Genomic DNA, 26,392 nt, shown 5'->3' with positions numbered 1-26,392 from the left:
TGGCCACTTTGCTGAGATGAGAGGAGAAATCTGGTTTTAACATTTGGTGGACGAGTGAGCTGCCTGGAAGCAAGGACCACAGTGATGTGTGAGAGAGATGGACGTTGTTTCTTCCGCAATCCTTCTCTTTTTCTCCTTCCTCCTGTTTCAAACTTGTGGGACCGACTGGGGCTGTGAATTTTAGGGTGTAGTGTGTGTACGTCAATAGAAGGGGCATTGTGTGTGTACTTCGAGCGCGTTCAGGAGAGTGCTGTGCTTGAACTTGCGAGTGTCTGTGACGGAAGAACTATGAAAGCATGTGTGTGGGACAAGATTTAGACGTGTAAGCGCAGGAAAGTGGTAGCGTGTACGTGGTGAGTGTGTGCGCGCGAGTAAGTGCGCGAGCCAGGGGCCGGCCGCCCGCCCGCCGCGGCTCCCCGTGGGCCGGCCCGGCCAATGAGCGCGCGGCTGCAGGGGCGGCGGGCGGGGAGGGGGCGCAGGGGCCCTGCGGATGGAGGCGCGGGCGGCGCGGCGCACTCATTCCGCGCGGGCGTTGCTGGCGGGGGGCGGCGCAGCCACTGGCCGGGGACCGGGGCCCGGACCAGGGGCGGCGGGCGGCGTAGGCGGCGCCCGGGGCTGGGATGCGCAGGGGGCTCCGTGGCGGCGGCGTTGGCGGCGGCGTCGGCGGCCGCGGGGGCACGAGCTAGCGCCGCGGCGCGGGGAGCCAGTCGAGCCCGGTGGGCGAGCGGAGGCGGCGGCGCAGGCAGAGCGGCGGCCGCAGCCGGAGCCCCAGCGCCGCGCGCCCACCATGGCCGCTCAAGGCGAGCCCGGCTACCTGGCGGCGCAGTCGGACCCGGGCTCCAACAGCGAGCGCAGTACCGACTCGCCCATGCCCGGCTCGGAGGACGACCTGGTCGCCGGAGCGCCCCTGCACAGCCCCGAGTGGAGCGAGGAGCGCTTCCGCGTGGACAGGAAGAAACTTGAGGCCATGTTACAAGGTAGGCATCCACCCCGCGTTCTCGGACTCCCGGGCTGCGCCCGCGACTCCTTCCCGGACATCCCCGCCCCGCGTCCCGGCGCCCGCCGCTCCGGCCCAAAGCCGACTTAGTTCCCCCGTCCCTTCCCCCGCGGAGCCGGAGGACATCCAGGGAGTGCAGACCTCGCGGGAGTCTCCACCCTTCCACGCCTCTCAGGTCTCCGGGCACCGAGAACCCTGTGCTAACTTGACCGGCTTCAGAAAAGCCGAAGGCCGTGTTTGTACCCGCGCGCCCAAGTTGCGTTCTTGGACTTTGGAGATGCCAGCTTTAGTCAGGACACCTGGGCTATGCTATCCGGACCCAGTCGGACCGCGCAGAGTATGCGTGACTCCCTCCCCACTCTCTGGCACTCTGGAATTCTAGCTCTGTCTCTGTTTCTCTCCCTCCTCTTGTCAGTATCCACTTCCTCCAGCTGAGGGGCCTTGTCTCGCTATTGGGAAACGCTCTGCAGATGTCAAAGCTTAGGACAGGAGTTCCCGCCCCGCACCCAGAGTAAGAGGGGCCAGCATGGGGGTGAGCGGCCAAAGTGTCAGGGCAGTGCTGCTGGGTTGGGGGACAGTGCGTGTTCATCTCCTGACAGGCTTATAAAACACATCTTGAGTTACACTCGGTTCATAAAAGTCTTCCCGTATTATGGGTATCTGACTTTGTCTTTCACAATTTGTTTTTTTTTTTTTTGGTTTTTTTTTTAAACTCCCTCGTTTCTCTGGGACTTTCCCAGGCGTAACAGCTTTAACCATACAGGACTGGGAACAAATTTTGACTTTTAATGGGAGGATTGGAGTTCTCAGAGTGAGTGCTAAAATGTCCAACGTCATTTTGATCTTCCCTAAAAATGTTAATTACTAGCTTACCTGTAGTCCCCAGTGTGGTTCATTTCCATCATCTAGAGAAATAAGGTAATTTGAATGACTGTTATTCTTAAAATAGTAGAGGGACCAGGCATTAATTTCACTAAGAGTGCAGTGGTGGATTCATTCAGTAGCTCGTATCCTTATATGAAGGGAGGATTGGAGGAGGATTCCAACTTTCTTTTGTGGCTTGGTGCCTAATTTACTTTGACTTGATCAGTCAGTGCATCGCAGTGTGGGAGCTATTTAGCCCTCCGTGGAAATGCAGTGGTTTTTTAGAACAATAAGGCAGGTTATTTTAAGACAGAACAAGATGTTTTCCAAAACAATAACTTGGTGGAAACAAATAGCAAGAGTGTTTGATAGACATTTTTGGATGAGTTACAAACTCATCTCTCTTTTTGCTTTTTTTTAATTGATAAACATCCCCAGTGCTTATCATGTCTCTGTCTTACTCCCTCTTTTTTTCCTCCTTAAATTATGTAACTTTCTAGGAGAGTTACTTCTGTGATAAACTGTTCAAATAGGAATATTGCAAAGTGGATCTGGAAATTAAAGCCCCAGTTGCCTTTCAGTAACCTATTTTAGTTATTCCATTTGTTCTGTGGTTCTTTTTTGCCTAGTTCCTATTATAAAACAAAATATTAAATTTATTCAGGAAAATATTGCTGTGAGATTGTTCGGGTTGAACTGATAACACACATACCTATCCTTTCAACAAGTTTCTAGTTTATTTTGTACATTTGGAGGGTTGTGAAAGATGGATCTTCTACGTCTTCCTTACCTGTCTTGCCTACGCACATGCAAGTAAAGACAGTGATGTTAGCTCCTAGGAAGCCCTCTTGCATAACCTGAGCTTTAGAAGTGGATTTCTTTTTTGAATCAATTAATTTCCATTTAGAATAAAACAAAATATAGGTAAGACATTTTTTAAAATTTGAAGGCCATTCTCTTTGTAGATATGATATTCTGACATGAGATAGTTTAAAATTTCTTTGCTGTGGTGAAGTTTCTTTTACAGAAACTCTTGAGTTAGTATTTCTTCAACAACCTATGAATTAGTGAAGTATTCACACTTCAACTCCAAAGATTTCTTGAATAATTGAACATAGTGCTTTGATTAACTTTCCAAAGTCACTAATAAGTGAATTATGCCTTCCAAGATAGTAAGTTTGAACACATTTGACAATAGCACCCAGTGCACTGTGTACCAAGGCATTTTGTCATGCATGCTTCCTGGTGTCAAATTTTGTTAGAACCACCATGTTTGAAGGAATAAGACTAGTTTCTGAACCAAACATAATCATGTGTCTCATTGCTTGATACTAGGTGGTTAAGGCAAGCGTGGGCAACTGGAATCACTCAGACCTAGGTTCCCTGTGGAACCTTGGGACAGTTCCTGGGCACCTCCCCATCTCAGTTTGTCCGTCTGTAAAATGGGACTGATATTAGTACCTTTCTCTTAGAGTTTTGTGAGAATTAACAGAGATAAAGCCTAATAAGCTAAAACTTGCCACACTGTTTTATAAATGCTAACAGCTTAATATATATCAGTTGATTTTATTATTACTACTAATAAATATTATAGCATGGATTCAAATGACTTCCAGTGCCTATCACAATTTCTGACAGTACTCTATATCTAAATATCTAGAGAACAAAAGAATTTTGCAGTTTCATAATTGCAGAAGTAAAATAGAGAACAAGGTAGGAAGTTTGGAAAGTCAACAAATATTCTAATATTGTTAGATATCCTTGGGTGGAAAGTTTTTCATTTGAAAAGTGCCAGTTAAGAAAAGTCTGTATTTGCCTGGTTGGGTTTCTGATTTGGATTTGCCATTTTTCCTCAGACAATCGCCTTAAAATGTGTGCAGGTTTCCAATTTAAATCAGGGTAAATAAGATTCTCTGCCTTTAAGTCTACATAGTGCAAATTGGTGATTATAATGCTTGGAATTTGTTTCCAGAGAGACTGTCCTGGGGGTAAGTTAATCTTTAATGGGTTGTATTTTTATTAGTAGAGAAATTCTTCTACGCAATGGACCAAAAATTCAGTGAGGTTAAAATATAGGCAGTAGGGTAGTGGTCAAAGAAATGAAAATACCATTCTTGGATGAATCCCCAAAGAACTGATACACATAAAATCCACCAGGCCAAAAATGTAGGAAAAAAGATCACTAGTTTTTTGTTTTTTGCTTTTGTTTTTTATCTAATAACTACTTTGGAACAGCCATGCAGAGTATCTGACACTTCTTTTTGAATCTAAATGAAGATTATTGATTATATTAGTCAACAGTTTTGTAAATGGGAATTGATTTTCACGTTTAGTTTAGGTTTTTGATGGGGATGGTAGGCCTTGGAATAGATACGATGGACAACATAATAATGAAGAAAAATTGTTCTTCATTTACTTAATACTGATCTTCAGAATTTAGACTTCATATTTCATGTGGGATAGTAGTAGTAATTCATTTCAGTCAATTAAATGTGACTTATGGTATGCAAAGAGGGAGAAGAGTGGTCTAGAGGAAAGTCTGGGAGAAGGTAGCAAATAAATGGGTCAAGAGTCAGAAATACAGCCTTGGTGTTGGCCAGTGTCCTGAGAGACAAACATGGATTTTGTACATTTATACTTTTCCTTTTTCTTCTTTTGGGGTTGTTTTACATCTTATGATTATACTTTTATTGTTACACTGAAAAACATATACACGTGCTGTACAGTTAAAAATCCCTACATAAAATTTAGACTCATAGGCATTTTCAAGGTTTGGAATCCCTTGTATTTCATCATAGAAAGAATTGTGGGCTGGGGGCAGTGGCCTGTTTTTATGAATTGAGGTTAATGTCTGGTGGGCTTTTAGGATATTGCTGTTAAAGACATTAAGAACCATGTTTTGGGGACTTCCCTGTTGGCCCAGTGGTTAAGACCCTGTGCTTCCAATGCAGGGGGCACAGGTTGGATCCCTGGTTGGGGAACTAAGATCCCATGTGCCATGCGGCGTGGCCAAAAATTTAAAAAACAAACATGTTTTTACATGTTCACAGTGATGGGCAGAACAGGAATCACTGATCACTGCTTGCTTGAGGAGTAGAACTAGCCACTAAAACAGCTGATCACACATTGATTAAAAACAAGAGCAGCAGTTATATAATTACATATCTTTTTTTCTTTTTTAATTAACTTATTTATTTTTTTGGCTGTGTTAGGTCTTTGTTGCTGCACACAGGCTTTTCTCTAGTTGTGGCGAGCGGAGGCTACTCTCCGTTACGGTGCACGGGCTTCTCATTGCTGTGGCTTCTCTTGTTGCAGAGCACAGGCTCTAGGCGCACAGGCTTCAGTAGTTGTGGCTCGTGGGCTCTAGAGCGCAGGCTCAGTAGTTGTGGCGCATGGGCTTATTTGCTCCGCGGCATGTGGGATCTTCCTGGACCAGGGCTCGAACCCGTGTGCCCTGCATTGGCAGGCGGATTCTTAACCACTGCGCCACCAGGGAAGTCCCTACATATCTTTTTAATTTGGCAAACTTTAGTGAGGATTGTCTTATAATTTGGTAAATAGATAATAATCTTTTAGATGCTTTTGTGGGATCAGGGAGAGATGAAGTAAAAATATATGAGAATGGGGGAGTGCTGAAAATGAAAATAAACAAGAGCTAAGCTGAATGTAGTTTTCTAGCTAAGGCTTGATTAAGGCTAATAAACAATAAGAACAAATCCAATAACTTTATGAAGCTTAATGGTTGAAAGCAAAGTGTTCTTGGCCAGATCTGGATTTGAGTCTTGGTCCTACCTTTAAATAGGGAGCTTGGGAAAATTCATTACCTGCAGCCCCATTTATGAAAGGCGGTGTTAATCATGGTGCCTACATCTGAGGTGGTTGTGACCATTAAGAGAAAAAAAGATGGATGTAAAACATCACAGCGCTGGCCACAGAGTAAGTGCTGAATAAATCACTAATAACCATATTTATTATAAACCATAGTTCATAAAATGCACATTCTTATATTGAAAATGAAAATCAAATATATTTGAAAATGAATTAAATGGTTTATAATAAATGAACATTCACAGCTATCTAAATATTTTTATTGGCTTTCCTGGTAGCTCACCGTATGTCCAGCGTATTAGCCCCTTGTAGAGGTGGATGAGCTGTACTGAGTAAAGCTGTATCGGACACGAGTGTGGAGTTTTAGATTTTGTGCAGGAGGAGAGGGCTTTGCACTCTCTTTAGCTGTCATTGTTCTTGCCTTGAGTAGTTTTCATCCTTTGAATGGTCCGGAGCCCGTCACTTCTAATATTTTTACTAAAGACTAGCGGCAAAAATCCATTAATCTCCATTGTAGTTTGATGTTGCTCTGCACTTGTCATTCATTGGTGTCTCGAAAGAGACTTTTTCAAAGAAAATGTTGTGCCTGGGCTAACGTGTTCTGTTTGCTCACCTGTAAAATGGGGACCATGATGGTCCTATCTTCCAGGGGTGCTGTGAGCTCAGAACGAGACGATGTGTGTGAAAAGTGGAGCTCAGTGCCAGGCACGTGGTGTTTGGTAGACGGTACTGCAGCAGCCCCAGCAGCCCCGTGCCATGTGATGCATAAGGATTTCAAAACACTGGAAAGCAAATGCTTGTCAGGTTTTTTGTTTTAGTTTTTTAAAACAACTGCATATGAATCTTTTCCTTTTTTCTTCAGTGAAAGTCTTCCTCCAATCAGAAAAGTTTATTACGACAAGCGTAGTAGGCTCAGAGAGCAGAACTGAAGGTTCAGATTGTTTTAGAAACTAAATGAATAAAATCCATCAGAAGTTGTGTAGCCTGGCGGTGAAGAGTTCAGGAACTGCTATCACGCTGGCCTGGGTTGGGGTCCTAACTTCACCTCTTGCAGAGCCCCGCGAGGATGCTGTGAGAGGGTGTTACAGCCCTGCACTCGTGGGCAGGGGGTCAGCGCTCTCCATCAGTCTTATCTCTGTGAAGACTTCTGGGGTTTTGCTTAAGTTGATCATTGATAAGTTAAAACATAGAAAGGGCTTGTTATATCGATGATTTTAACAGGCAGGAATGTATTTATTTGGCTGTGACTATCAGAAAACCCAACACAGAGTGACTTAAACAAGCCAGGGATTTATTTTCCTGTTGAAACAAAAAAATCTGGGACTAAGAGGGCCAGGCCCCAAGAGCTGCTCAGGGGCTTCAGGGAGCCCAGCAACCTACCCCCTGACCTCGGCCATCCCAGCTGATGGCTTTGGCCTCATTGGTGCAGTCCGGCCAAGGCTATGCCTTGAGATGCGCCTGTGGTCTCTGCAGGGAAAAGGGAGGGAAACAAAAATGTTTTGGTTTGTTTTTTTATTCAAGATTTTGCCTTTTTGTGTGACAAAGAATTCTCTCTCCTGGAACTTCCATCTGTATTTCTTTGGCCACTCTTTGCTACAAGAGATTCTGGGAAAGCGACTTCTTTTCTAGCTTCTCTCGTAAAAGTAGGCAAAGAAGAAGGGAGTCAGAATGGATGCCCAGTGATCCAACCCGTAGTTTCCCCACAAAGGGCAAAGCAGAGGGCACTGTGACAGAAATTCCAAGTTGTACCTGATGCGAAAGCTTCCCTGTGTCAGAGACTTTGGCCTGCATTGATAACCCCTAGAAATCTAGATGATTTGGTAATGCTTATGTGGGTGGAATTTCTTCTTGGCATAGTCTGGGAATAAATCTAATTCCCAAAGAGAAAACAGCTTTGATCATGGAAAGCAGTTCTCATGTTGTTACTCCTTTTACAAACAAGACCTAGGGCCCCCAAGTACTGTAACTGTCTTTTTCTCCTCCACTGTTTTCTGCCTGTCAGGTGTTTTTTTCATTGAAAATCATACAACACAATACAAACGTCCATTTTACCTTTTTAAAAAATTTTATTATTTTAATTTATTTAATTTTTTATTGAAGTATAGTTGATTTACAGTGTTGTGTTAATTTCTGCTGTACAGCAAAGTGACTCAGTTATACACATATATTCATTCTTTTTTATATTCTTTTCCATTATGGTTTATCCCAGGATACTGAATATAGTTCCCAGTGCTCTACAGTAGGACCTCATTGTTTATACATCCTATATGTAAATAGTTTGCATCTACTAACACCAGACTCCCAGTCCTTCCCTCCCTGACATTTTACCTTTTCTTACTCTAAGATATCTTTTCTCCCCTCCCACCACCCATCTCAAGTCGCTTTTAGAATAGACAGGTTCAGTGTAGCTCACACTTCTGCCCTTCTTTAGGGTTTTCTTGGAGTGGCCGCTGCAATAGCATCTGGCCAGCGAAGCCAGAATTTGTTCAGAAGACGAAGTTGTTTTGCAGGCAGTTTGATAATAGAATTATCATCAGATTTATGCCGTGTTTTGCTGTTTGAAATTGTCCAGAATGATGAGCTAATAAAAATACCAGTTGTCTCATCCTTGGTTCGTTCTCTTTATTTAAAAATCTAGTTCTTTAAAAATGCATGGGATAATAGTGACCATGAATATTCCTTTATGTAAAATGCTTAATAAACTACCTGGGATGAGGCACAATTTTTTAAAAAATTTATATTTTATTTTTTTGGCTGTGTTGGATCTTCGTTGCTGCACGCGGGCTTTCTCTAGTTGCGGTGAGTGGGGGCTACTCTTCGTTGCGGTGCGCGGGCTTCTCATCGCGGTGGCTTCTCTTGTGCTTCTCTTGTTGTGGAGCACGGGCTCTAGGCGTGTGTGCTCAGTAGTTGTGGTTCGAGAGCTCTAGAGCGCAGGCTCAGTAATTGTGGCACACGGGCTTAGTTGCTCCGCGGCGTGTGGTATCTTCTCAGACCAGGGCTCGAACCCGGTTCCCTGCATTGGCAGGCAGATTCTTAACCACTGAGCCACAAGGGAAGTCCTGAGGCACAATTTTAATGCTAACCTATGTCTTTTTCAGTGTGGGGATGATCTTGGCAAGAAACCCTTGTTGTTATTGCTGCAAAAGCCACCACATTTGATTTTTAATCCTTATGGTATTAGTATTTAGGGAAGTATCCAAAATGCACAAACCATTAATAGAAACATTTTGTAGATGTTATACACTTATAAATCTATTTACCACCTAATAAGCTACTAATAACTGTAGTTGATGAAAGCATTTATATTTATAACACATATTAAATCCTGTTCCCATTTATGATGCTGGCATATAAAAAGATAATGCTCACTTTCTAGCTATAAAGTAGTTTCTTTGTTACAGTGAATAAGATAAACCACATATTAGTCTGCATACTGAGTTGATCTGGAGCTTAACTCTCTTGTATAGGAAGATGCTTAAACAGAAGATTTGAAAATTAGCCATTGTATTTTTTTTCAGATTATGAAAGTAATCAAACTTATTATAGAATACTTGAAAATGCAAACAGATGTAAAAAAGAAAAACCAAAAGTCACCTCTAAGCCCAGAATCCAGCAATAACCACTGATAATATTTTGGGAATTTTTTCCTGGTCTTTAAAAAGTACGCTCACACATAATTTATTTTTGCAACAGATATTGAGTTCCTACTATATGTCAGGTACAGGGTTGGGCTTTGGGGGTGCAGACAAAACCAAGGTAGATATGGTTCCTACCCTTGTGTGACTTGTGCCCCTTAAATTCTAAACTGGGATCATACTTCCCTTCTTTTTCACTTTACATTGTATCACAGATATTTTCCATTTCTTTAAAGATTCTTGAAGAATATGGTTTTATTATTTAAAAAATTTTTATTGGAGTAGAGTTGACTTACAATGTTGTGTTAGTTTCAGGTGTACAGCAAAGTGAATCAGTTATACATATACATATATCCACTCTTTTTTATATTCTTTTCCCATATAGGCCATTACAGGGTATTGAGTAGAGTTCCCTGTGCTATACAGTAGGGTTGTATTAGTTATCTTTTTAAATGTAGTAGTGTGTAATGTCAATCCCAATTTTCCAAGTTATCCCTCCCTCGCCCCTTACTCATTGGTAACCATGAGTTTGTTTTCTACATCTTTAACTCTATTTCTGTTTTGTAGATAAGGAAGAACATGGTTTTAAATAGCTATATAATATTACCTTGACATGTCATGATTTGCTTAAACATTATGATATTTTATAACATTTTTAGGTGGCCAGGCAGTGGAAAGAACCTAATGTTTCTACTCAGAATGTCCCAGATTCAGGTCCTGGCTCTATCATTTATTGGTTGTGTGGCCAGGGGCAAGTTAATAATTTCTCTGAACCTCAGTCTTCTCATCTCTAAAATGGAATGAATATCATTTCTAGGTTGTGAGGGTTAAAAATACTGTATGTCAAGCATGCACCAGTGCCAGATGTAGTGCATATACTCAAGAATTGGCAGGTGATGAATGTTAACACTGCTGCCCCAAATACTTTTGCCTAAAAACCTTTTTTTTTCATCCTTAATTATTCTCAGAGGAAAAATTCTTACTAGTGAAAATTTTAGCTCAAAGGGGATAGGTATTTTTAAGGCTTTTGATAAAGTTTGCAAAAAACTTTTCTGGAAAGATTCATGTGGTAGGCAGAAGAGACAACAAATTTGTAGGCTCTCTTCTCCTTGTACGTGTGATCCCACATCCTGGCTTATTTGAGCTGGCGGTTGTGAGAAGTTAGGAAATAATTGAATCACCAATCCAGAGTTAGAGTTCTGTTTGTTTCTTTCATAGCAAACTTTGAATTATGTTTATCATACCTGAGTAGCATGACTGTGAATCACTAGTTCTTAAAATCTGTGTGCATAAAAATCTCCTGGGGAGATTGTACAAAATGGCTAACTCTGGGCCTCTCAAGAGATTCCAGCTCTGTAGGTTTGAATCTGTACTTTGTGGTGTGAATCTGTATTTTGAAAAGAATCTTGTGTGAGTCTAATGTAGGTGTTCCCAGGAATACACTTTGAGAAATATTGCTAGATGGTTAGATGACGGTGATCAAAATTAAGAATGTTCAGGTTCTTTTCTTTCTTTGATTCCCTTTACTCCTTTTTTTTAAAAAAAACTTGTTTATTTTTGGCTGTGTTGGGTCTTTGTTGCTGCGCGCGGGCTTTCTCTAGTTGTGGTGAGTGGGGGCTACCCTTGGTTGCGGTGTGCGGGCTTCTCATTGCAGTGGCTTCTTTTGTTGCGGAGCACGGGTTCTAGGCACGTGAGCTTCAGTAGTTGTGGCACGCAGGCTCAGTAGTTGTGGTGCAGGGGCTTAGTTGCTCTGCGGCATGTGGGATCTTCCCGGACCAGGGCTCGAACACATGTCCTCTGCATTGGCAGGCTGATTCTTAACCACTGCGCCACCAGGGAAGCCCTGATTCCCTTTACCCTTGAACCTAGTACTTTCTCCATGTTATTAAACCACCTTGAAGCATTTTAGTCTAGGAGCATAATTTATAACTGGCACAACGTTGTTTAGAGAGTAGCTTGTAAGGAACTGGGGGGAAGAGCACAACCCTATATATTTCTGTGGAAGGGATATACTATATTACGGCATAGCAGGCTCAGAATGCATTTAGTTGTCCTACAGACTCCTATAAAGTTAGGTGTAACAGACATCTGTTTAATATATTATCAAATAACTTAATAGCACACATTTTTTATTACAGAAATTTAAAAAGTAGTATGAGGGGGAACTTTTAAAAAGAAAAATAATCATTGGTAATCTCACCTTCCTAACAGCTATTTTCATTTTTCTGCCTTGAAATGTAGTCCTTAAAATACAGTCCTTGACTATTGGCATAAGGGTTATGTAGCTGTTGTTGTAGCATTGACTACTGTTTTGTATTCAGCATTAATCTAATATATTAAATGTTTTTGTGTTTCTAAGCAAGTACTCAGAATTAAAATTTTATGGTTGGATAATGGTACCTTTGATCAAAAAAAATTTTTTTTGCAGTTATAGACCACCTTATGGTGAATGCGAATTACATAGCTTTTTTCTCCTTTGAAACTATATTCCGAGGAAAAAATTTTGAGGAATATGGTTACTGAAGAATAGCGGCGATTTTGAAAGCAGCGGCCAACTTTAATTAAGCACTTACTATGTGTGAGACACTGTTTTGGTGCTTTATGCCTGTTCAGTCATCTCAGCGTCTCATGCAACAACCCAATAGATATAGATACTGTTTGGGTCTTTGTTTTATAGACACAAAAGCTGTAACTCCTTTATTTAATTTTAGTTTTTAATTAATTAATTTTTATTGGAGTATAGTTGCTTTACAGTATTGTGTTAGTTTATACTGTACAGCAAAGCAAATCAGCTAGATGTATACATATATCCCCTCTTTTTGGATTTCCTTCCCATTTAGGTCACCACAGAGCACTGAGTACAGTTTCCTGTGCTCTGTAGTAGGTTTTCATTACTTATCTATTTTATACATAGTATCAGTAGTGTATATATGTCAATCCCAATCTCCCAGTTCATCACCCCCCTCCCCCCCACTTGGTGTCCATATGTTTATCCTCTAGTTTGTGTCTGTAAGTCCTTTAAATCTGGGGCATGGGTTTCTTTTTGGAATTCTGAGTGGACCTAGACACTGGTTTTCCTCTTGGGTTTGTTACAGAGTCATAGCTGTTACGTAGTGTGGAGACATATCAAATCTGAGTCTAGGATGATAAACTATACTCCAGAAAAGGTTTTATTGCTTCCTCAGTTTCCTGCCGAAATGCAGGGCTGTGGTGGTAGGCACAGAGGTGGTTAGAATCCTTGGTGAGAATGCAGACGTTCCAGAGCGCTGCCTTCTGCTAGCTTTGGTTAAGTTTTCTCTGTTTCTTCCTTTGTGAAACTGGGATAATAATACCTCTCTCCTAGGGTTTTTGTGAAGATCATATGAGAATGTACGTAAAGTTGGCTCGCAGTTGGTGCCCTGTACATGGTCTACATGTTTCAAATTCATTTCTTATTCCTGTGCAGCCTCCAGCCCAGTGCTGTGAAAATACCTGTGTGTGTTTGCAGAGTAAATGGCTCATGATGGATCTGGATTAAAGACTACCATTTTGGGCTGGTGGACCTGGCATTGACCTCATAGAACGGAACTGTAAAGCTAGGACATGTGCTTGGCCTTAAGAAACACCAAATAGTTCTGCCTTACATAAGTAAGTAAGGCAGAGTAATTCCCTACGTGCAAGGTAGTCTTTCTTCACCCTCAGTCTAGGGCTTGTGTAGAATGTTGTGTTATTAGTGATAGTGCATTAGCATGGTGTTTTGAATGAGGATATGCAAAACTTAATTCAAATGAGGTTAGTGTGGGATAATTTATGGCTGTGTCTGATTAGTTTTATAAATTGAAATTTGTCAAGGTGAATATAATTTTTCAATTTATTCGGTTACAGATTATCTTATTCTTAGAATAATACATCTCCAGATACTTGTTTAAATATGCTTTTAAAGCATCTCAGATAAGAGATTTTTTTAATGTTAGTTTGTTCATTGCACTAGGATACTCACTGAGGTATTTTGGGTTAAGGGAAATAAACCACTCCTCGCAGCAGAGCGGGTGACTGGGAACTCAAGGCAACTTGAGTTCATGACCTGGTCTTTCCACTGACACTGTCATCTTGTATAAGTTATTTAACTTTTTAGGGTTTGGATTAGATGTCCCCTAAAATCCTTTCCAACTCCAGTGTTCTGAGTCTTTTGCACAGTATACAGTACAAGCCCAATAGTACTTGGCATGTGGTGTTAGGGTCTGACTCAGCTCTACATCCGTGAGTAGTTTTGGTACGCATTTGCCTTGATCTGAAACACGCACATGAGCATTCACAGCAAACGGGGAAGATGCTGGAATGAAGGCAGTTGGAGTATCTTTGGAGGAGCAAGTATTCCCAAGGCAGCTGAACACAAGCTCTGCTTTCTGACATCTTGGCAGTCAGGTTTACAGTGCCCTCTATTCTGTGGGATAGATGTTAGCTAATTTAAGGTTTTCGGCAGTAACTGAGCAGGAATGACAGTGTAAACCATAGTTGAGACTTGCTGGTGTTGACACACTGTGTTAGATGAGCAGAGGAGATCGTATGCTTCCCCAAGTAGCATCTTTTTGTCACATTTTCCTTCCTCCTTTGCCAGTGTGTCCAGTTATCAAGTTCCACGTGCCAGGGTTTATATCTGTCATGTAAACCACTAGAGAAATGTAGCAGGGATACATAATAGTATTCATTAGAGTAAAATCTCAATTGAAAAGACATCTGTATGTCCAGATTTTAAGTATTTTCAGAATCGTTTTAATTGCTTATCAGTTATTGAGAACTAGCAAAATATTTCTCTTGTGTTGTACAGAATACCACTAAAGCTTGTATTATGTTCTGAGTTGATTCCTTTATCATGTGCTGAGCTTTTGAAGTGCCATTCAAACAAAGTCAATATTTTGCATATTTGTTTTTTTTTTTTTTTTTTGCCGCATGGCATGCGGGATCTTAGTTCCCCGACCAGGGATTGAACCCATGCCCCTTGCATTGGAAGCACAGAGTTTTTACCACTGGACTGTCAGGCAAGTCCCGAAGTCAATATTCTGACAAGCTTTTATAATGTTTTAAATTGCTTGATTATAATGATTTAATTTTAAAAAGTCAGGAAAATATATGTTTAGCTTTTGTATTGCAGGAGCAATCCTATAAAGAAATGTTTATTTTAGTCCAGGGGACTGTTTTTCTTAAATTAAAAAAATTTTTATATGGGAAATAGGAACCCAAGATTAGCATAGATCTATAGAGTTTTAATTTATTTTACAGGGATCTGTAATTTAGTAAAACATTGCTGGCAGTCATACTGTCACCTAAACAGAAAGATAGCTTCAAAAATATATTTACTGGGAATTCTCTGGTGGTCCAGTGGTTAGGACTCAGCGCTTTCACTGCTGGGGTTGGGTTCAGTCCTTGGTCGGGGAACTAAGATCCTGCAAGCCACACGGCGTGGCCCCCCCCCCGCCAAATTTTACTATCAGTGAATGAATATCTGGGATGCATTATCTATGAAAGTTTATTTGACCAAGTCAAAACAAGTAGGCTTGAGCAAAAAATATTATTAAAATGGATTTGATTTTGAAGTTCTGTATGAGTCATTAGCTTTCAACCTTGTGAAATTTGTCTCTCATTATAAATTATTCAGGAATAGTGAAGCCATTTGAAAAACCCAGTGGGAAATTACTGTATGTGTTAAAATCATGAAGTCATGTAATGGGACTGCATAAGTGAATGAGGCCCTTTACCTTTAAGAGGAATACAATCTAGTGGAGGAGAGGAAACCTACCTGAATTTGTTAATAGAAAAGAAAAGGAGATCCCATAGAATAAGGGTGTGCTTACTTAATGTGCATCGTAGTCTGGGGTTGCCTACCTCTCTCCCACAAGATGAGGGCTTGCGATAGCTAGTTTATTTGGGAAGTACTCTCAAGGAGAGGAAGTGAGGGAATAAGGAGAGTCACATGGGGAAGAAGGCAAAGCCACTACTAATGATGTATAATTGAGTTGGTTACCTCTGAGGGTGATTGCTATTTCTGGTGAGTCGCAGAGTCTGTATCCATAAATCATCCATATAAGGGACTCAGATAATCATTTGTCTATCAGCTTCTGTCCCTCTTTGAAGAGGATTGAGGGTTACCCCATGAGGCTTGCCCCTTCTGTACTTCTGGGTTACAAATGTGTGACACCTATCAACCCCTGCATACATCCAGCAAACTACCAGAGCAGGACATGAGAAGTCTGTTGTGTAAGCTTGAGGTGAGCCACTGTCAGTACAAAGTGGGTTTACATATGAGCAGAGCCATTTACTGTAGCCTGACTGGAATCAGAGATGAAGTGTAGTGGGGGTGAGATGGTGTATACAGTACAATATCTTTATTTAATTAATTAATTAATTTAAATTTATTTTTCATTTTTGGCTGCATTGGGTCTTCATTGCTGTGCGTGGGTTTTCTCTAGTTGTGGCGAGCGGGGGCTACTCTTTGTTGTGGTGCACGGGCTTTTCATTGCAGTGGCTTCTCATGTCGCAAAGCACAGGCTCTAGGCACAGGCTTCAGTAGTTGTGGCTCGCAGGCTCTAGAGCGCAGGCTCAGTAGTTGTGCGCCCGGGCTTAGTTGCTCTGCGGCATGTGGGATCTGCCTGGACCAGGGCTCAAACCCATGTCCCCTCCATTGGCAGGCAGATTCTTAACCACTGCGCCACCAGAGAAGTCCCTACAGTACAATATCTTTATATACTTTGAATGCAAAAAAAGGGAGATAAAGAAGTGGATGCTTAAAATGTGACATACTCTTTGTTCTAAATCAAAGAAAAGTCTTTACTGTAAATTTTTGATGACTTCTATCGTGTATGTTTCTGTTGAGTTTGCTGTAATGTGAGATGACAGAAATAAACCTTTCTGTGGCGAAAGATGGTGGAGTAAGGAGCTCCAGAACTCACTGCCTGACAGAAACACTGACTTAACAACAATATACAGTTCAAAAAACCATTATGAGAATGCCCAGGCATGCTCAAAGGCAAGAACAGCTGCAGTGAAATGGATTAGAAAAGTGGTTTCATTTCACCTACACCAGCCCCTTTCCCAAGCCAGCAGAGCTAGCAATTGAGAGAAAAAGCCCAATATGCCTTCCCTTGGAAGGCAGAGAGAATAGTGGAACATACATTCAACCTTCCAGCTTTTTTGGGGACTACCCGAGGGATTGGTTTCTATTTTGCCTGACTTGGAGTACTGATGGGGGAACTGGCTAGTTTTGATGCCTGGAGGTTGTTGAGAACTAGAGAGAACTTAGCAGCCTATGGCAGTGCCAGAGAACCTGCAGTGCTGCAGACAGACATCAGAGGGAGTGAGAGACTCATGAAAAAGAAACCAGCAGACCTCCCTTCACCCAGCATGCCTCGAGAAGAGGCATTTTTGTAAAAGGTTTGAAAGGCCCCCAGAATCTCTAGCTGGGCTGACTGATATGGAAGTCTTCCTCTGTACGAAGCCAATCTATAAAGGTTGGGAGAGGTGGCCGTTTTTTAAGTGCAAAAATCATAACAAAGATAACAAGGCACACAAAAAAGCAAGAAAACATGGCTCAATCAAAGGAACAAAATAAATCTCAAGAAGCTGACCCTAAAGGAATAAAGATCTATGAATTACCTGACAAAGAGTTCAAAATAATCATTTTAAAGAAACTCGGTCTACTGTAAGAGAACACAGTAAATTAAATAAGGAAAGCAATATATGAACAAAATGAGAATATCAAAAAAGAGAAACTATAAAAAAGAACCAAACAGAAATTCTGGAGCTGAAGAATACAGTACTGAATTGAAAAATTCACCAGAGGGGATCAATATCAGACTCGGTCAAGCAGAAGAAAGAATCAGTGAATTTGAAGACAGTTCATTTGAAATAATTGAATCAGAGGAATGATAGGAAAAAAAATGAAGAAAAGTGAAAAAAGCCTAAGGGACTTATGGGACACTATCAGGACTAAATATACTATATGGGTGTCCCTGAAGAGAAGAGAGAGAGAAGCACAGAGCTTCTTTGAAGAAATAATGGCAGGAAACTCCCCAAATCTAACGAAGGAAATGAACATCCAAATTCAAGAAGCTTGAAAGAGTCCAACTAGGAAGAACCCAAGGAAGTCCTTTGATCAATCAAAAATCAAAGACAGAGAATCTTGAGAGAAGCAAGAGAAAAATAACTTGTTATGTTACAAGGGAGCTCCTATAAGATAACCAGCAGATTTCTCAGTAGAAACATTATGGGTCAGAAGGGAGTGGGATGATCTATTCAACGTGCTGAAAGAAAAACACTTGTCAACCAAAAATGCTATATTCAGCAAAACTGTCCTTCAGAAGTTAAGGAGAAATAAAGACTTTCCTGGATAAATAAAAACTGAGGGAGTTCGTAATCACTAAAGCATATGAAAACATAAAGCTCTCTGGTAAAGAAAATCCCTATAGAAGATGCACAAAAGAAAATGAGAAAGGAATCAGAGCATGTCACTATAAAAAATCAACAATACACAAGGAAAGGCAGCAAAAGAGGAAAAGAGGGACAAAATACTGACAAGACTTACAGAAAACAGTTAACAAAATGGTAATACTAAGTCCTTCCCTATTGGTAATTACTTTAAATGTAAACAGATTAAACTCCCCAATCAGAAGACGTAGAGTGGCTGAATGGATAAAAAAGAAAAAAAAAAAGGCCAATTATATGCTGTCTACCAGAGTCTCACTTTAGGTATAAGGACATGCACAAGCTGAAAGTGAAAGGATGGAAAAAGGTATTCCATGCAAATGGTAACCAAAAGAGAGTAGGGGTTGTCATATCAGACAAAATAAGCTTTGAGTCAAAAACTGACACGAGACAAAGAAGGTCATTATATAATATGAAAGGCTTAATTCCCTAAGAAGTTATAACAATTAAAATATATGCACCTAACATCAAAGCATCCAATTATATGAAGCCAACACTGACAGAATTGAAAGGAGAAATAGGCAGTAACACAATAATAGGCAGAGATTTCAACACCCCACTTTTAATAAGAGATCAGTCATGCAGAGGTTAACAAGGAAACAGAGGACTTGAACAATATGATACACCAGTTGGACCTAACAAACAAATATAAAACACTCTACCCAACAACAGCAGAATACACATTCTTCTTAGGTATGCATAGACCATTTTCTGGGATAGATCATATGTTATGCTGCAAAACTGGTAATAACAACTTTAAGAAAATTGAAATGATAGCTGGTATCTTTTCTGATCATAATGGATTAAACAGTGAATCAATAGCCCCCCCCGCCCAAAAAAAAAAACAAAATTGAAAAACTCACAAATATGTGGAAATTAAACAACACACTTCTGAATAATCAGTGGATCAAAGAAGAAAACACAGGGGAAATTAGAAAATATCTTGAGACAAATTAAAATGAAAATAATTATGTACCAAAACTATGGGATGCAGCAAAAACAGTAGTAAGAGGGAAGTTTATAGTGGTAAATGCCTCATTAAATAAGAAGAAATATTCAAATCAACATCTTAACTTTACAACTCAAGGAACTAGAAAAAGAAGACTAAACTAAATCCAAAGTTAGCAGAAGGAAGGAAATAGTAAAGACTAGAGCAGAAATCAAAGAGATAGAGGATAGAAAAACAATAGAAAAAAAATCAATGAATTAGGATTGGTTCTTTGAAAAGATCAATACAATTGAAAAGTTCTTAGCTAGACTAAGAATAAATGAAGTCTCATGTAACAAAAATCAGAAACGAAAGAGGAAGCATTACAAGTGATGCCACATAAATAAGGGTCATAAAAGACTTCTGTGAACAATTATATACCAACAAATTGGATAGTCTAGAAGAAATGGGGAAATTCCTAGAATAATAGGATCAGTAATCAAGAACCTTGCAACAAAGAAAAGCCCAGAACCAGATGGCTTCATTGGAGAATGACACCAAATATTTAAAGAAGAATTGACATCTGTTCTTCTCAAACTCTTCCTAAAAATTGAGGAGGAGGAAACACTTCCAAACTCATTCTATGAGGTCCCCATTATCCTGATGACAAAATCAAAGATCTTCATTTTTACAAGAAAAATTTTATTTTTACAAGAAAAGGAAGCTACATACCAATATCCCTGATGAATACTGATGCAAAACTCCTCAACAAAATATTAGGAGATTAAATTCTAGCAAGTTAAAAAGATTATACATTATAACCAAGTGGGATTTGTTCCTGGAATGCAAATATGGTTCAGCATATGAAAATTAGTGTAGTATACCACATTAACAGAATGAAGGACAAAACCCACATGAGCACCTCGATTGATGCAGTAAGAACATTTGACAATATTTAACATCCTTTCATGATAAAAATGTACAACAAACACAATAGAAGGAAATTACCTCAATGTAATAATAAAGGACATATATGAAAAGCCCACAGTTAATATCACTCAATGGTGAAAAACTGAAAGCTTTTCCTCTGAGATCAGGAAATAGGCAAGGATGCCCACACTCACTACTTCTATTCAAAATAGTACTGGAAATCCTAGCCTGAACAATCAAACAAGAAAAAGAAAAGACATCCAAATAGATAAGGAAGAAGTAAAATTATCTGTTTGCAGATGACGTGATCTTATATATACTTGATATTGTGTAAACTCTAAAGATTCCATGAAACCCTGTTAGAGTTAATAAATGAATTCAGAGTTGCAGGATATAAAATGAACACACAGAAGTCAATTGTGTTTCTATACATTAATAATGACCAATCCACAAAGGAAATTAAGAAAACAGTACCATTTACAGTAGCATCAAAAAGAATAAAACAGGGGCTTCCCTGGTGGCGCAGTGGTTGAGAGTCCGCCTGCCGATGCAGGGGACATGGGTTCGTGCCCCGGTCCGGGAAGATCCCACATGCTGTGGAGCGGCTGGGCCCGTGAGCCATGGCCGCTGAGCCTGCGCGTCCGGAGCCTGTGCTCCGCAACGGGAGAGGCCACAACAGTGAGAGGCCCGCGTACCGCCAAAAACAAAAACAAAAACAAAAAGAATAAAACAGGAATCAATTTAATTAGGTGAAAGACTTGAACATTGAGAACTACAAAAATTGTTGGCAAAAAGACAAACGGAAAGACATATTGTTTTCATAGATTGGAAGACTTAACATTGTTAAAATGTTTATATTACCCCAAATGATCTACAGATTCATTGCAAACTCTATCAAAATCTCAATGTCATGTTTGAAGAAATAGAAAAAACATAAAAATTCATATGGAATCTCAAAGGACCCCAAATAGTGAAACCAGTCTTGAGAAAGAAGAACAAAGTTGGAAACCTCACACTTCCTGACTTCAAAACATATTACAAAGCTACAGTAATCAAACCACAATGGTACTAACATAAAGACAGACATATAGACAATAAAGAACCCAGAAATAAACCTTCTCATTGACAAAGGTGACAAGGCTATACAATAGGAAAAGGATAGTCTCTTCAGCAAGTGATGATAGGAAAACTGGATCTCCACGTTGAAAAGAATTAACTTGGACCCTTACCTTCCACCATATATAAAAATTAACTCAAATGGATTAAAGACTTAGGAGGATAGAAGTTATTTCAAGCATCTTTTCTGACCACAGTGGTATGAAACTAGAAATCAAACACAGAAAGAAAAATGGGAAAAGCACAAACACATGGAGACTAAACAACATGCTACTAAAAAACCAATGGGTCAACAATGAAATCAGTGAAGACAGCAGAAAATACCTTGAGACAAATGAAAATGAAAACACAGCTTCACAAAGTCTATGGGATGCAGCAAAAGCAGTTCTAAGAGGGAAGTTCATAGCAATACTAGATTTCCTCAAGAAACAAGAAAAATCTTGAATAAGCAACCTAACCTATTGTCTAAAATAATTAGAAAAAGAAGAACAAAGAAAACTCAAAGTAGGAGAAGAAAGGAAATGATAAAGATCAGAGAGGAAGTAAATAAAATAGAGGAAAAAAACAATAGGAAAGATCAATAAAACTAAGAGCTAGTTTTTTGAGAAAATAAACAAAATTGACAAACCTCAAGCCAGGCTCACCAAGAGGGAAAGAGAGAGGGCCCAAATAAACAAAATAAGAAATGAAAGAGGAGAAGTAATAACCAATACTACAGAAATACAAAAAATCATAAGAGGATGCTATGAACAGTTATTTGCCAACAAATTGGACAACCTAGAAGAAATGGACAAGTCTCTAGAAACATAGAGCCTGCCAAAACTGAGTCAAGAAAAAAGAGATAATTTGAACAGACTGATCACTAGAAGTGAAATAGAAGCTGTAATTAAAAACTCCCTGCAAACAAAAGTCCAAGACTGGATGGCTTCACTGGGGAATTCTATGAAACATACAAAGAAGTTAAAACTATCTTTCTCAAATTCTTCCAAAAAGGTGCAGAGGAGGAAATACTCCTAAATTCATTCTGTGAAGCCACCATTACCTTGATACCAAAACCAGACAAAGACAGTACAAAAAAGAAAATTACAGGCCGATATCTTTGAGGAATACGGATACAAAAATCCTCAACAAAATATTAGCAAACTGAATCCAAAATTACATAAAAAAGATCATACACCATGATCAGGTTGGATTCATTCCAGAGTCTCAAGGATGGTTCAACATATGCAAATCAATCAATGTGATATACCACGTTAACGAAAGGAAAGACAAAAACCACACGATCATCTTAATAGATTCAGAAAAAGCATTTGACAAAATTCAACCTACATTCATGATAAAAACTCTCCGCAAAGTGGGTGTAGAGGGAACATGTCTCAATATAATAAAAGCCATTTATGATAAACCCACAGCCAATATAATAACGGTGAAAAGCTGAAAGCTTTCCTGCTAAATTCAGGAACAAGAAAAGGATGCCCACTCTCACCACTTCTATTTAACATAGTATTGGAAGTCCTAGCCACAGCAGTCAGACAAGAAAAAGAAATAAAATTATCCAAATTGGAAGGGAAGAAGTAAAACTGTCATTATTTGCAGTTGACATGATACTCTATGTAGAGAGCCCTAATTAGAACTAATAAATGAATTCAGCAAGGTAGCAGGATACAAAATTAGCATACAGAAATCTGTTGCATTTGTTTAGTCTAACAATGAAATATCAGAAAGAGAAAGTAGAAAAAAATCCTATTTAAAATTGCATCAAAAGTAGTAAAATACCTAGGAATAAACTTAACCAAGGAGGTGAAGGACCTATATGCTGAAAACTATAAGACTTTAATAAAGGAAATTGAAGGTGATTCAAATAAATGGAAAGATATCCCCATGCTCTTGGATTGGAAGAATTAATATTTTTAAAATGGCTATGCTACCTGAAGCAATCTAGAGATTTAATGAAATCCCTGTTAACATACCCATGACAGTTTCCACAGAACTAGAACAAATAATCCTAAAATTTATATGGAACCACAAAAAACTCAGAATTGCTAAAGCAATACTGAGGAAAAACAACAAAACTGGAGGCATAACCCTTCTAGACCTCAGATTATACTACAAAGTTACAGTAATCAAAACAGCATGGGGGGAGGGGGAGGAATTGGGAGATTGGTATTTACACATATACACTATTGATACTATGCATAAAATAGATAACTAATGAGAACATACTGTATAGCAGAGGGAACTCTACTTAATGCACTGTGGTGACCGAAATGGGAAGGAAATCCAAGAAAGAGGGAATATATGTATATGTAAAGCTGGTTCATTTTGCTGTACAGTAGAAACTAACACGACACTGTGAAGCAACTATACTCCAATAGAAATTAATTTTAAAAAACCACCATGGTATTGGCACAAGAACAGACATATCGATCAATGGAACAGAATAGAGAGCCCAGAAATAAGCCCACACACCTATGGTCAATTAATCTACAACAAATGAGGCATAAATATACAATAGAAAAAAGACAGTCTCTTCAACAATTGGTGCTGGGAAAGCCAGACAGCTACATGTAAATCAATGAAATTAGAACACTCCCTTACACCATATACAAAGAAAACTCAAAATGGTTTAAAGACCTAAGTATTAGACATGACAGCATAAAACTCCTAGAAAAGAACATAGGCAGGCAACACAGTCTCTGACATAAATTATAGCAGTATTTTCTTCGATCAGTCTCCCAAGGCAAAAGAAATAAAAGCAAAAATAAACAAATGGGACCTAATCAAACTTAAAAGCTTTTGCACAGCAAAGGAAACCATAAACAAAATGAAAAGACAACCTACAGGCTGGGAGAAAATATTTGCAAACAATGCGACTGACAAGGGCATAATTTCCAAAATATACATACAGCTCATACAACTCAAGACCAAAAATACAACCCAACTGAAAAATGGGCAGAAGACCTAAATAGACGTTTCTTTGAAGAAGACATACAGATGGCCAACAGGCATATGACAAGATGTTCAACATCACTAATCATTAGAGAAATGCAAATCAAAACCGCAGTGAGGTATCACTTCACACTGGTCAGAATGGTTATTATCAGAAAGTTTAGAAATAATAAATACTGGAGAAGCTGTGGAGAAAACGGAACATTCCTACATTGGTGGTGGGAGTGTATATTGGTGCAGCCACTATGGAAAATGGTATGTAGGTTACTTAAAAAACTAACAATAGAGCTATTATATGATCCAGAAATCCTACTCTTAGGTGTTTGTCTGGGAAAGGCAAAAACTTTAATTTGAAAAGAAACGTGCACCCTAATGTTCATAGCACTATTTACAATAGCCAGGACACGGAAACAACCCAAGTGCCCATTAATAGAAATTTGGCTTAAGAAGATGTGACACCTATCTATCTACCTATCTACCTACGTATCTATCTATCTATCTTTCTATCTATATCTCACACAATGGAATCTTAGCCATAAAAAAGGATGAAATACTACCATTTGCAGCAACATGGATGAACCTAGAGACTATTATACTTAGTGAAGTAAGGCAGACAAAGACAAATATATCACGTGTGGATTCTAAAAAACAATACAAATGAACCTATATACAAAATAGAAATAGACTCACAGACATAGAAAACAAACTTATGGTTACCAAAGCAGAAAGGGAGGGGAGAGGGATAAATTAGGAGTATGGGATTAACAGATACAAACTACTGCATATGAAATAGATAAACAACAAGGATTTATTGTATAACATAGGGAATTATATTCAATATTTTGTAATAACCTGTAATGGAAAATAATCTGAAAAAAATATATAACTGAGCCACTTTTTTTTAACATATTTATTGGAGTATAATTGCTTTATAGTGTTGCGTTTGTTTCTGCTGTATAACAAAGTGAATCAGCTATACATATACATATATCCCCATATCTCCTCCCTCTTGCGTCTCCCTCCCACTCTCCCAATCCCACCCTTCTAGGTGGTCACAAAGCCTGGAGCTGATCTCCCTGTGCCATGCAGCTGCTTCCCACTAGCTATCTATTTTACATTTGGTAGTGTGTATATGTCAGTGCTACTCTCTCACTTCGTCCCAGCTTACCCATCCCCCTCCTTGTGTCCTCAAGTCCATTCTCTACATCTGAACCACTTTGCTGTACACCTGAAACTAACACAATATTGTAAATCAACTATACTTCAGTAAAAAAATGGATTAAACACCTAAATGTAAGACCTGAATATCCTGGAAGAAAACAGGGGAAAAGCTTTATGACCCTGGATTTGGCAATTATATTTCTTGGATATAACATGAAAATCACAAACACCAAAAGCAATAATAGACAAATGTTTGATCTATTTGATCTAGATCAAATAGATCAAACTTTAAATCTTCTGTGCAGCAAAGGAAGCAATCAGCTGAGTGAAAAGGTAGTCTATGGAATGGGAGAAAGTAGTTGCAAACCATAGATCTGATTGAGGGACTGATAGCCATAATAAAGAACAAAAAACAATATAATTAAAAAGTGGATAAAGGACTTTAATAGCCCCTTTTCCAAAGAAGATATTCAAGTGGCCAAAAATGAAGAAAATATGTTCAACCTCAAATAATCATTAGGGAAATGCAATTTAAAACCACAGTGAGATATCACCTCACATCCATTAGGTTGGCCGTTATCAAAAAACTGGGAAATAACAAGTATTGTGCTGAAGATGTGGAGAAATTAGAACGCTTGTGCACTCTCGGTGGGAATGTAAAGTGGAGCAGCTGGTATGGAAAACAGTATGAAGGTTCCTTGAAAAATTATAAATAGAATTGTCATATGATCCAGCAGTCCTACTTCTGGGTATATATACAAAAGAATTGAAAACAGTATCTCAAAGAGATAGCTTCACACCCATGTTCATTGCAGCATTATTTGCAATAGCCAAGAGTTGGAAGCAGCCTAAATGTTCATCAGTAGATGAATGGACAAAATATGGTATGTACATATAACAGAATGTTATTCAGGCTTAAAAGGAGGGAAATCTTGTCACATGCTACAACGTGGATGAAGCTTGAGGACATTATACTAAGTGAGAAAATGAAGTAAGTCAGTCACGAAGAGACGAATATATACTGCATGATCCCACTTACATGAGGTATCTAAAATAGTCAAAGTCTTAGAAAGTAGAATGGTGGGACCAGAGGCTGGGGGGAGGGAAATGGAGAGTCGTTGTTCAGTGGTTATTGTGTCCATTTTGCAAGATGAGAAACTTCTAGAGCTCTGATGCACAACAATGTGCATATAGTTAACACTGCTGTACTGTACACTTAAAAAAGGTTAAGATAGTAAATTTTATGTTTTATTGACCACAATAAAAAACCAAAAAAGAACAAAATCCTGTGTGCTGTCATCTGATTTTTAACCTAATATGACAGATTCGCCTTAGGTAAACCTTTATGAACAGTCATGATCTTTTAAAAACTCTTTAAAAGTTTTCAAAATGAAAGAGCAAAGGCACTTGAAGAATCCTAACTAGTTCTTTATCTTTCGTTAAAAGTTTCAAGAGGGGAACACTTTGTGTATTTCATAAGGGTGAAAGCATTCATCCATTGAAACCTGAACCATGAGTATTTCCTTC

The 26,392-nt window shown here is 39.3% G+C and overlaps 1 protein-coding gene across 1 annotated transcript in view; it reads left to right on the top strand.

The window, feature by feature from the left end:
- Window positions 1-787: 787 nt before the first annotated feature.
- BICC1 (BicC family RNA binding protein 1) overlaps window positions 788-26,392 on the top strand; it is a 300,909-nt gene continuing 275,304 nt past the window's right edge. Inside the window, exon 1 of the mRNA XM_060034957.1 lies at window positions 788-977. Coding sequence (XP_059890940.1) covers window positions 788-977 — 190 coding nt within the window. The remainder of the gene's footprint in view (window positions 978-26,392) is intronic.

This window comes from Delphinus delphis, chromosome 16 (genome assembly GCF_949987515.2).
Source record: "Delphinus delphis chromosome 16, mDelDel1.2, whole genome shotgun sequence".
In the NCBI taxonomy this organism is placed as follows: domain Eukaryota; kingdom Metazoa; phylum Chordata; class Mammalia; order Artiodactyla; family Delphinidae; genus Delphinus; species Delphinus delphis.
The sequence above is the reverse complement of the archived record's forward strand: the minus strand, read 5'-3'. Positions and strand labels throughout refer to the sequence as shown.